At 39.4% G+C, this 13245-nt stretch overlaps 1 protein-coding gene across 1 annotated transcript in view; it reads right to left on the bottom strand.

Annotated features, from left to right (window-relative positions):
• Positions 1–13245, bottom strand: part of LOC113413264 (kinesin-like protein KIF28) — a 38857-nt gene that overhangs the window by 915 nt on the left and 24697 nt on the right. The window contains exons 16-22 of the mRNA XM_087967013.1: positions 12825–12932; positions 11835–12109; positions 11379–11513; positions 10960–11126; positions 7647–7753; positions 2057–2207; positions 285–475 (exon numbers count right to left, since the gene is read on the bottom strand). Of these exons, the coding sequence (XP_087823139.1) occupies positions 285–475; positions 2057–2207; positions 7647–7753; positions 10960–11126; positions 11379–11513; positions 11835–12109; positions 12825–12932 (1134 nt within the window). The remainder of the gene's footprint in view (positions 1–284; positions 476–2056; positions 2208–7646; positions 7754–10959; positions 11127–11378; positions 11514–11834; positions 12110–12824; positions 12933–13245) is intronic.

The raw sequence follows: 13245 nt of genomic DNA, 5'->3' as shown, positions 1-13245 counted from the left end.
TGCATATTTACAGCAGGAGAGAATAAGGCTAAGCTAAGTGTTCAATATTGAGGCCTCCCTGACAGCAAGTCAAGGTACCCATTTTGACCCTAATCTAAAATTGGCCCAGTTCAGTGGTGATCTCCGGGCTATAAAGGACAGTTGAGAAAGTACTAGGTATGAAAACCTGAAGAAAGATAAACTTCTCAGACCTTTGTGGAGATGATATCCAGAAAACAAGACAAAACAGTTTAGAACTAAGGAGAATGTAATCCATATCTTCCCAAGAAAATTATAATGTGTACCGGGGCTCTGTAGTGATGTAGTTTTAAGAACTGTCCTCTGATCACGTTCATTTTCTGGTAGAAGGATTTGAGAGCTTTAGCAAATTCAGCATCACAGCTGACCCGAGAACTGCACATTGTGCGGCTATCTTTCGATGCTGCTGAAATTATCTTATTAACGTGGAGTTTTGAAGGAGATTTTAAGATCTTACCTATAAGAAGAAGATTTAAAAATCAGTGTCAATGGGTTCAGAATAGGAATGCATTGCACAAAAGGGGACCCACCATAAAATGTTACAGCAAAGAGTGTTGGTTGTTTGGAGCTCTGTTTGCAATCATTCCTAATATCAGGAAATTTGGGATACATTTGTTAACACAACAGTTTATTTAGTGTAGGGGTTCCCAATCTGGGGTGCTAGCACCCCCTGGTGGTGCAAGACGGTATCCTGGAGTGGTGCAAAACTTGAGTTTAGAAGTTTCAAAATTATATGCAAAGTATATGATATAATTATTTTTGTAAGGGGTGTGAGAATATATCAGAAGTGTTCTAGGGGCGTGGGGTATAGAAAAGGTAGGGAACCCCTGATTTATTGACTCTTCAAAGTTACAGCAGCACTGAAAAAAGTGACTTGTGACCATTTTTCACACTTACGACCATTGCAGCATCCCCATGGCCATGTGATCAAAATTCAGACCCTTGTCAATTGACTCGTCAGGTTGCAGTGTCCCAAGGTCGTGTGATCACCTGCTACGATCTTCTGACAAAGTCAGTATAAAATCCAGATTCACTTAACAGCCATATTACTAACTTAACAACTGCAGTGATTCACTTAACAACTTTGGCAAGAAAGGTTGTAAAATGGAGCAAAACTCACTTAACAAATGTTTCACTTAGCAACAGAACCTTTGGGCTTGATTTTAGTCATAAGTGGAGGACTACCTCTAAAGTTCTTATCTGTATCCTAATTTTATGATGTTTGCAATTATGCATCATAGCTTGGAAAATTCTGATGTGGTATTTATGTTGTTTGACTGGGTAAACTGGTAAAATCTAGATTCAAATCCACTCTTAGCCACAGAATCTCATTGGATGACTTGAAGCTAGTAAATCCAACCCTCATCACAGGGTTGTGGTGGGGGAAAATACAACGAAGAGTATTTATGTACACCGCTTTTGCTCTTGAATGAAGGTTGGAAAACAGATGTCATAAATAAATAAATGATCTTCAGAATACCATCCCACTACAAAGTCAAAAATGAAAATATTTCACTTCAAACCGGTTGGAACATTCCATCCAGTTAATAAAATAATTATTTTAAAAGTTCCTGTTCTCAGCAATTTCAGATGGGTTTAAGCAGTAGTGGGATTCAAATTTTTTTACTACTGGTTCTGTGGGCGTGGCTTGATAGGCGTGGCATGGCTTGGTGGGCATGGCAGGGGAAGGCTACTGCAAAATCCCCATTCCCTCCCCACCCCGCTAACCTGCTTTCCAGCTCCGTTCTCCTGTGCAGGGCAACAAAAGAAGACCTAGCCGATCAGCTGGGACTCAGGAGGCAGAGAATAGATGGGGGTGGGGCCAGTCAGAGGTGATATTTGCCAGTTCTCCGAACTACTCAAAATTTCTGCTACCGGTTCTCCAGAATTGATCAGAACCTGCTGAATACCACCTCTGGGTTTAAGGAATGTTCAACATTGTACAGTGCTTCATCAAATCTGGGGGGCTACTAATTGCTGGCTTATTAATTTCAAAGCAAACATAAAGAAAAGTGAAGAATTACAATAAGATACTTACTGAAATGGGTTTCTGCCTCATATTTTTTCAGTTTTGTCTTCAGATGTATGTTTTCCTCTGTCAGAACTCTATTAACATCTCTAAGTAATTCAGTCTCTTCTTCTAGTTTTAATTGCTTTTGGTAAAGTTCAGCAATATGGCTTTTGATATCCTAAATAAAATATATTGTTTATGATTTAGGATGTGCATATGCAGTTATTTAGATGGAAATTGCTATTAATGCAAGCTTTTTCATTGAATTAAAATGTTTATTGGCAATGTAAAAGCAAAGTCCAGATCAATACTTTAAGCAATGTGCCATAATAGGAGGACAGGGGCACTGGGGAAAAATAAAATGTGCTGATAATTTATAAATCATAAAGTACATAAGATCTCCCTTTGAAGTTTGGTTACTGATGGGTATATAATTCTTTATTAATAGAATAGAATAGAATAGAATAGAATAGAATAGAATAGAATAGAATAGAATAGAATAGAATAGAATTCTTTATTGGCCAAATGTGATTGGACACACAAGGAATTTGTCCTGGTGCAAATGCTCTCAGTGTACATAAAAGAAAAGATACATTCATCAAGAGTCAAGAATCATAAGGTACAACACTTAATAATAGTCATAGGGTACAATAAGCAATCAAATCATACTAGGAAACAGTCAATATAAATCCTAAGGATACAAGCGACAAAGTTACAGTCATACAGTCACAAGTGGGAGGGGATGGTTGATGAGGATTGATGAGAAGATTAATAGTGATAGTAGTGCAGACTTTGTAAATAGTTGGACAGTGTTGAAGGAATTGTTTAGCAGAGTGATGGCGTTCGGGGAAAAAACGTTCTTGCGTCTAGTTGTTCTATGTTGCTGGAGAAGCCTTCATATATTTGGGGATCTCTTCCTCAAGAACAGGGGTGTCAAACTTGCAGCGTGCAGCCCGGCTGCGTCACGTGCTGGCCCTGCCCCCGCCTGGTTTAGCGAAGAGGAAAAAAGTCCCAATACTTCGTATGACACCACCATGACCACATGAGTTTGACACCCCACCTCAAGAACAAAACAAAACAACTGTCCCATCAGCAAGAAACAATTACACGGATGACTGCAGATATTCACATCATAGAGACCTAGAGTTAGGCCATTAAATCAATGCTAATTCATAGCAACCACATACTGTAGGTTGACCTTCTCCAGGAGGCTCTTCCCCCCATCCTGGCTCTTCAGAACTTCCAGCCTATTGCTGCTGTATGGTAATATCTGAAAAGGCTGGTCTAATGAGATAGTTTCACAAAATAAATCATTTATAATAATGGGAATCGCTCTCCAAATAGCAGTTCAAAGGGGAAGCTGATCCAGATAGGAATATTGCATGGATTAAAGGCTAAAATCTCATCATACAGTCCTAGGATATCCTTGGATATCCTTCAAAAGCGATAGCTGCTCACTTCTGAAAAACAATTCCATAGTTGAGAACTGTATGTATAAAGACACGTCTGTTTAAAGCAGAGGTCTCCAAACTTGGCAACTTTAAGACTTGTGGACTTCAACACCCAGAAGTCCATAAGTCTTAAAGTTGCCAAGTTTGGGGATCCCTGGTTTAAAGTATGCCAAGTTAGGAGCATGACTGTAAGTCCCGCAGAGTTATCCTGTGGGAAGATAATCAGCAATAAATCTAATTAATTAATAGCAAGGTACAGCCCTAGTAAGTACACGAAAATTTCGAGAAACCACCTGGAAAGTTCAGACCTCAAGCTAGAGCTGAAAAGTCGTCTTAATCTCTTTCTCCTTTTCAATCATTCTCATATTTCTATTTTCCTAACAGAGGAGGTAGCCTTTTCTGGTTTCCTACTTTTTCCTTTCTGCTGTTTTTTTTTGGGGGGGGGGGATTTAGGGCAGAACTCGTGATGTATTTACTTTTCACTCCTTTCTTCTAGCATATCAATAGGATTTTTTCCTTCCTTTTAGTCCTGATCCCTTTATCATCTATTCTACAGTAATCCTGGCAACAGTTCTGTATTGGTTGCTCTTCCAAAGCTCTGGGACAGATCAGTTTTGTCAACTTATGGCACGTTAGGAAATCTGTTCCTATTATATTACAAGGGAGCTGTGATGCTATTCCTACAATAGTGCTGTTTCCCCTTAAATATTTGTGCAAGACTGAATATCTGTCCTGAGGATATCCCAAATGAAATGACAGTGCAATGACATAAATCTACACTCTTCAGCAAATCGACCATTCTCCCATTAACTCTTGCCACAATTATCCTCTCCAACCTTTGAAGATTCTGAATAGTGGCTAGAAATAGGGTCTTTCTGTTTGGATGATCCAATTCCAGGCAACATTTCCAAGCTTTATCAACCACCTCTCGACGAGTCGACATGCCATCAACGACAACTGCCACACTCAATCCACAGGCAGCAGCATTCCTGCACAACCTCAATACCAATGCCTGCTCCCAGGCACCACAAGGTAACCGTGCCCAGCCTACACAGCAGCATGATGCTTGAGCATCGTCCCCAGTATGGGAGAATGACATCCTCCGTAAGTACTGGGAGGAAGACTACAACCAGTCATTGACTTACAACGCAAACACACCCAACGAGAATCCAAGGGGAGAACCCTCTACGTCAGTACCTCCCCCTAACTCAGCAAATGCTGAAGATTACTGGAGAAACTTGGCTGTACAGAGTGGAAAGCTAAATTTGCACGCCAACAGAGTTCACAGATTCTCTGACAAGCCAGGCAGCGAGTATCTAGTATGGAAGAAACTTTTCCTGTGCCCCGTTCAGGTGGCACGCCTGAACCCTAATGAAATAATCAGACACTTGATAGCATGGCTAGGGCCACAGTCTGCTGAAATATCGAGGGCACTTTTGGCATCCCACTTAGACGACCCAGCTGCTGCCCTACGGTTATCATGGAAAAGGCTTGACGAACTGTATGGCGCTTCTGAGGATGTAGAAGCAACACTCTTGGATAGCCTCAACAGATTTCCTAAAATTCCTGTCGACCAGCCTCGCCAAATCATAGACCTCACTAACATACTTGTCCAGCTGAAAACGGCACACGGGATCCCAACTTAGTGGGACTCGCCTGTCTCGATCACATCGACACGCAGAACAAAATTGTTCGAAAACTTCTGCAGGTGATACTTGAAAAATGGCTCCAGTTGACTGACACCTTCATGGCCACGGGTCGCCACCACTTTATATCCTTCACACTTCTTGAAGAATTCGTGGCCCACCAGGCTACAGTGTGCAACACACACCGGGCCCATGGACTCAGAGCTGTTAGTCCTCCTAATGACAGAAGATACAACAGCAACCATATATCACCCTCAGGCCCTATGCACACTACCAGGGAAAGACCTTTCATGGTTGTCCATAACACCGAGATCAACTCCTCATCCACACACAGTTGGGGAGAGAACTCATCTAATACGACCCAATTTAGATCTCCGAACACAAGGAGAATACAGTTTTGTCCTATGCACAACACTCGTCACTCACTGAACAGCTGCACTGATCCAACGAAAAGAGTTGCTTAAGGGAGTACCAATACTGCTACAAGTGTTGCAAATTCAAACACCTGTCCAAGTACTGCACAGCCAAGGTGTAATGCGAATTATGCAATAGTGACCAGCACCTGACCATGCTGCATCCAGACTCCGAGCCACTACTGCAGATATCCCGTAGCCCTCCTTCAAACAAGGAGCCTCAATGTAACACAGAAGCATGCAGGGCTCCTCGGCAGATTGCCAAACCGCAACCAAAACCAAGGATGAGTGTCAACTGCACAGCACTGTGCGCCGACTCACCATGCCCTCATTCGTGTCTTCCCATCTGTTTAGCCAAAGTGTACCCTGAAGGACGCCCTGAAGATGCCGTGAGAATGTACATGCGGATAGACACTCAAAGCACCTGCACCCTGGCCAGGCCTGCATTCTTTGACCTCTTTGAGGTGCAACAGAATGAACTTCACTTCACTGTATCAACATGCCATGGACCAAGAAGCATGGTGGGGAGGAGAGCTTTTGGACTCTGCATAGAGTCATTGGATGGAAGTTCCCGGTTCCCACTACCACCCGTATTTGAATGCGATGGGATACAGAACGACCGCAGTCAGATCGCAACACCTGAGGTCATAAGTAGCATGCCTCACCTACAGCACCTGGCTCATCACTTTCCTGCTCTAGATCCAGAGGCTGAGATCCTACTCTTGCTGGGAAATAATGCCCCACGCAGCTTTCTCTTCTCCGAGTCAGTCGGGCGGCCCTGTAGATGGCTCAGTGGCCATCAAATCTCCACTAGGATGGGGGATTGTAGGAATTGTCAGTGACGATCGGATGCAGGCTCCAACCCAGGCAAATGCCTTAGCACCATCCATTCCACTGCCTTCCGAAGCCCTTTAACACCATCGAAAACAAGAATGACGTTCCAGCCCAAAAGGCCGCCGGCGATCAGTACACCTTTGCTAGGACACCCTAAATGGATGCCAACAACCACCAGACGCCCACTAAGACGCTCTACACGGGCATATGCCTCCGCAACACCCTTTCCAACAGCTTCCCAACGCCCTTTGACACTGTGGAAGCCAGAGTACCATTCCAATCCTAAAAGGCTGCCAGAAGCAACCACCAGACTTTCACCTTTGCCACCCAAAGTACCTGTATACCCTAAAAGGCCACCAGAGGTGACCAGCAGACTTGCACCAAGAGGCTGAACTTGAAGATTGAACCTCAAGCTTTGCATGCTTTGCTTTGTTAGATGCTTTATTAATGTTTACTGTTATCTTAGTTATAGAGTTATCTGCTATTCATATTATTACTATTTACTGATTATCTTAGTTTATAGTTAATTTTTCTTCTCTTCTTTTAATAGTGGAATTTACAATTACAGGTGGGGAGTGTGCTGTCCCAGCCAGTCTATGGGAATTGGATAGTTACTTAGGAATTATGAGCTGTCCCCTTAAGGGAATGCATCATGGTAAATGTAGTTAAAGGTATCCTGGGAAATGTAGTTCATGTCACGTGGCCACATCTGTAATCCTGATTGGTCACTAAATTGACCCTCGAAGGGTTGGGGGAGGTTTTCCTCACTTTTGCTTGAACTCCCTAACTCATGGGAGCTACTTTCTATCGCTACGAGATGGGTTAGGAGATAACCATCTTTTACTACAAAACAGATATACAAAGGATTGGTCATTAAAGAAGAACTTCGTCACAAATGTGAGTTATGAGGATACCTGATGAACCAATAAATGTAATTTGTTATGGACATCTTGTTGAGTTATCTATCTGCATCTGTACAGCTTCAAATCCACCTTTGTGCAGAAGGCAGAAAAATCATACATATAACATGTTATCTCGCCAGTACCACTGTCCCACTCCAGTATAACTTCGTACTTGTTTCTCTATTTGCTTTTTCAGTGCTGGCCTTTTCCCACAACCCTCGATGATCCTTCTCCCTTTCCCTGGACTCCCTCCTGCATGTTTCAAACTCCTTCTCTATTCAAAAGCTGGCCAAATACATAAAAGCATTCATTCTTTCAGCTATATGGAAATGAAAAATAAAGTGTGTTTAACTGCTGGTCACATAACTCACCAGATCACCTTGTGTTAAAATCTTCTCTTTTGGATTATCAATAATATATGAGCCTTCGCTAATGACAGCCATGCCTTCCTCAGTAGAACACAGTTCTGCACATCCTTCTGCAGGGCCAGGAAAATACCATTAGTTAAGAAACATGCATTATTTTCTAGCTGACAACAAGATCATTTTGTGTCAATATTTATTTTTCTATCAGTGATCCTGACTAACGTTGTAATGTTGGATTGATATATCCTTAGGCTTCAGACTTCTATTTTAAAGATTCTTTACATCATGCTTCTAAACAGATTGGCCTCAGCTAACGCAAGTGGTCCTCCTTCACCTCTCACCTGATGGCATATTCTGCTATAGCCTTCAGGTGCCTGCAGGTATCCCACTCCTAGCCAACAACCACCATTATGATACTGCTAATGCACAGTATCCTAGGGAAACAGGAAGCATGCTAGAGGAACCAGTGTCACCCAAGAAGACTAAGCAAGTCTCCAAGTGATGTCATCCAGAGTCACTGCATCAAGGAGATGGACAGCATTAAAATTTAATAAATAAATAAACTATTTCCAACAGAACAGTCAGAATTTTATGGTTGTGTTAATCTAATAATGAACAAGCAAGATGAACTAACCAACAATAAAAGGAATTGTGCATTTGATCCAAAGGGCAACAGTACAGCTTTCTACACTGAAATTGAACTTGATCCAGTATAGTATATATTATTCCAGCTGCTTATAATGCAAAGTGATCCGAAATGTTTAGAAGTTACAGCTACAAAGGTAAGAATATTATATTATTTTCTTCCTTTCAATTATTGTATTGTTTCTGCTTAGTTTGATATTTCTTAGGTCTATTTGGCCAATAAATTCATATATGCAGGCATAATACATATATCTGTACACATACATACATTTTTATTACTTTTTTGCAGGTTTGCAAAGACTGGCTCTTTATATCAACGAGCCAAGGTAGGGTGGGGAATCTTTGATAGACTCTTGATATTCTGGATACATTAAGCCTGGCTAAAGGTGAGGCAAGATGGAAGTTTAGTGTACCAACATTTGGAAAACTACAGGTTTTGCATCCCTAAATAAACTCTATATCCGTATACTGCAAGTACTTCTTAGTTGAGGGGAATAAGGAATAAGGGAATAAGAATAATCTGTTGGATTGCATGGTGAACTGTTGATCAGAAATCTCTTGCCTAGCAAATAATAGTTTTTGAGCTTTTCATGAGTAAAGTTGGACTTGATAGCATTTGTGTCATAGCAGCCAAAGGGTATGCAACTGACCAGTACTCTTCCTAGTGTTAGCAGAGAATTCTGCATACAGAGCTAAAATACGTAAACTGTCTTACTAAACAATATTGCGTGAAAGCCTTGGCAGGCCAAAGTTATGTTAAGTGATGGATCTACTGTATCTATTGTAGGATCTACTGTATGAGCCCACCTGGTGACAATCATGGCATTGGGAAGAATGCAGTTTAGAATATAAGATGAGATGATTCTGAACAGCCTGAATGAATGAGAACAATGGACACACACTGTGTGTTTCCGAAATGGAGACTGATAGATCAGAATACGGCAGTGTCCTAGAGAGGAGGGAGGCAAGGAGCATTAAGAAACTTCCTAACAGTGAGGACAATTTAATCAGTGGAACAGGTAGCCTTCAGAAGTTGTAGGTGCTTCATCACTGGAGGTTTTTAAGAAGAGACTGGACAACCACCTCTGAAAAGCTATGGGGACTCCTGCTTTAGATAGAATTAGATAGAAATCTTTGCTAATATTTCATTCTGATTTATGAGTCATATGCTGCCCAATTTAGTTAATTATTGAATATTAAATTTATCAATAACAGGTTTTGAAACCTATAACTCCAATATGGGTATTACAACTGCAATTGGGACTGGAAATCTGGTCATAAGTCATTATTGTTGAAAGTCATTCCTAACAGAATGAGTGGAATACGTGGAAAGTCCTGTGAATAGTGAAAAAAAACCCCATCTGGATTAGATAGTATAATATCACTGCAAGAAAATAAGAAAGGAAAATTGCTATAGAATTAACAGTCAAGTTTGTGAAGTTATGCTAATGAGAAATATGAAAGTTTGCTGGAATGATAAGTAGAAAGAAGCTGTGAGTGAGAAAACAATTGCAAATAGGAGCATGATTGCAGAAGAAAACAGAGGATGAGAGAAAGCTATCCACAGAATGTGTACGGAGAGAAAAAAGAAGGTTGCAAATAATGTAGCCCACAGAAGCAAGAATCACTAAGAAAAAAAAAGAAGCAAAGAAAACTCAGAGTGGAATAAAAATTAAAAAAATCATTTTGGAATTGAGTGAACAATGCTTAAGAAATCAGTAAAATGAACGGAATTTAAAATAAATGTTATGAAATTATCCGGGACAAACGTAAGTTCTCAATACACATACAAACAACTAAGTGATAAGTCATAGATCATAAATCATTATCCAATAATAAATCATAAGATATAAACAATTGAAAAATAATAATACACCAGTTGGAGAAAGTAGTAGGAAAGATGAGAAGACAACAAGGATAACAGTAATACAGGTAGCTCTCAAGTTACGATCACAATTGAGCCCAAAATTTATGCTGCTAAGGTGAAAACTTTGTTAAGTGAATTTGCCCAATTTTATGACTTTTCTTGCCACAGTGAATCTTTGCATTTGTTATGTTAGTAGCATGGTTGTTAAGTGAACCTGGATTCTCCATTGATTTTGCTTGTCAGAAGGTCCCAGAAAGTGATTACATGACCCCGGGATACTGTAACCGTCTTAAATAAAAACTACTTGCCAAGCATTTGAATTTTTGGTCATGTGATCATGGGGATATTGCAAGGTTATAAGTGTGAAAAATGGTCATAAGCCACTACTTTCAGCGCCCTTGTAACTTTGAATGGTCACTAAATGAACTGTTGTAAGTCAAGGACTACCTACTACGTGAGTAACTATCTTGAGGCCTAAGACAGTGCTGAGGGAGTTGTGCTACCATGCTAGGTAGCAAATCAGACAGTAAGGTCTGAGATAATAAATGGGAAATTTAAGGAAAGGGTCGATATTGAGCAGGAAGTAAGTCCAGCATGGATGATATCCCTTGATAGAATGTTTTGAAGCCTTTCTACAAGCTGAGGTTGCCAGGGCAGGCTCGGAAGACCAAAAGTAAAGGATTTTTTTTAATGTTAAGTCTTTCAAAAAACAATAAAAGACAGGTTTATGCAGTACGTTTGGGTATATAGGCATGAAACTTATCAAGATGCAAATATAATTTAATGAAGCTGAAATTAAAATAATACCTTGAAGTCCCCACAAGTCAACAATTAAAGCATTTCTCTGTAAATAGTTCAAAAAATCCTGGGAAACCTTCATGGATGAAAATTGAACCAATTCTTCTATTTTAGGATTTGCATTTTTCCAAGCAGGTTTTGTGTATAATACATGTGGGAGATCATAAACTTTATATCTAAATATGCAAAAGAAGCAATAGTTCAGTGGAAATTCAGTTATTTTATTATTATTTTATTTTTGCATCCCTTTCCCTCTGAAAGAAGCCCAGAAACAAAGCTAAAAAGAATCAAAGCAATCTTTTAAAAGAAAAAAAAATCAAATTGAGCATTAAACAGTAAAGGCACATACCTTCAACAAGACAATAAAAATGCGAGACTCCAAATACATTCATTATTAAATAACAGATATATATATATAAAAAGAATACCCAATTTGAATTCCCCTTTGGGCAACTTCTTTAATCCATTTAACTCCAAGGCACTGAAAAATGTGAATCTGGAAATCAATTCTTTTACCCAGCAATTCCAAAGGGTCGATAATCATATCATCATCTGTCAAAGGTCTGTAGAGTGGAAGAAGAGAAAAAAAGGGTAAGAGTGGCGCTAAGCATATAAGAGAGTAATGGCATTCATTCTGTTGGATTGTGAAGACCGCTATGAACCTGTTCTACCCCTCCCTCAAGGTGGCTGCATGGAAGACCATCAAAAAGAATGCTTCATTTATCAAATAATCATTTGTCATTCTATCCAAATCAGGACATGTTAACTCTGAATTCTGAGTTATCCTCACTATTCAGGAAAATGCATTATCTCATACTTATCATATTCTATGGGCCTTTCCTGAGGCAATTTTTATTCTACAGTCATGATACATAAATGCTTACCTCCCGTTTTGCATACATGGGATAATGTTGATCAATAGGATTGCTTCCTCCATTCCTTCAGAATTCAGAAGTTCTATTTGTTCCTCAAGTTTCATGCAATAAGCAAGAGATTGGAGCCAGATATGAGCAGATCCTAGATGAATTGCCTCCACAGGATCCCAAAATGGATCACTCTCTTTGTCAACTTGTACATCTTCCCCATTTAAAAACTGCTGGTAAAGCTCTTCCATTATAAATTTTCTGTTGATGAACTTGGGTTTTGACCAAATCCATACCTACAAAAACCAATCCTATTGTTTATACTCTGAAAACCATATGTATTGTTCAAAAAGATAGAGGCAGCATAGACAGAAATTTCTACTTAGATGAAAAGTCCTGGAAATTATTATAAACATATGTCTTCACCTCCAGCCTAATTGGGAGAAGACAGGCTGAACACATAGCATATGATTAACTTTTTGCTTCTGTTAATAAAAATAAGAAAGGATTAAGAAATAAATAATCTGCCTTCCAAGTGAACAGTCCCTAGAGGTATTTGGCATTTTATATTCAGAAGAAGAAGGATGAGCATCAGAGTTCAGTTTTATTTGAACTAGGAGAGGTAGGAGTTGAAATGTGTCTGAAGTTTAATATCTCTTCTTTTTTTTAAGGGCTAACTTGATAATTATGCATGTATATTTGAATTATTTTTCCTATGGATATATCTCAACACATATGCTTTAATAAATAAATAACATGGAGAAGAAAGAAGACAGAAGCAGCATAAGTCTTTGTCTGTGAATACCAACAAAATCAAATTTATAAAATATGTCTTTACATTTGAACAGCTAATTTGGAGCTTCAGCAGTAGCACACCTCATTCAAAATAAGACCAGTCACAGCACCATAAATGCCTTTAGATGGGAAAAGAACATTCACAAGAAACTCACTGCAATTCAGTGCACTCTTGCAATAATGCAATCTTTTACTAATGCAGAAGTTTGTTCGTACCTGGTTAGTAACTTTGTGTACTACTTTAATTATGATCTCTTTTTGCAGGTCATAACCTCTGGAGTCCGAGGATGCTAGATTTTTCACTTTCAGTTCTAACTTTAGGTTCTGTTAAAGAAAAGCTCAATACAATATTTTTGTTGAGTAGCACTTTGGCATAAATGTGGAAAGCTACCAAAAGAAAACTCATGGAGATTCTTGCATATTTGTGTGTCTGCATAATTTCTAAATGCTTTTCCTTCCTTTTCAAGAGGTTTCCAATGTTAGGTTCCTTTAATTATTCTGCAACATTACTTACTTGAGAGCATAAGTAGCCACAACAATACCCTATTCTGTGAAAGAAAAATTATTGTTCTTATTTATTGGATGACAATACAGAAACAGATTACACAACTAAATCAAGAGGTACCCTCAAGCTACT

The sequence above is a fragment of the Notechis scutatus genome, chromosome 1 (assembly GCF_049901735.1).
Source record: "Notechis scutatus isolate UNSWTSFEM ecotype Mainland chromosome 1, rNotScu1.2, whole genome shotgun sequence".
In the NCBI taxonomy this organism is placed as follows: Eukaryota; Metazoa; Chordata; class Lepidosauria; order Squamata; family Elapidae; genus Notechis; species Notechis scutatus.
Note: the sequence above shows the minus strand (reverse complement) of the source record. Positions and strands in the feature narration are given on the sequence as shown.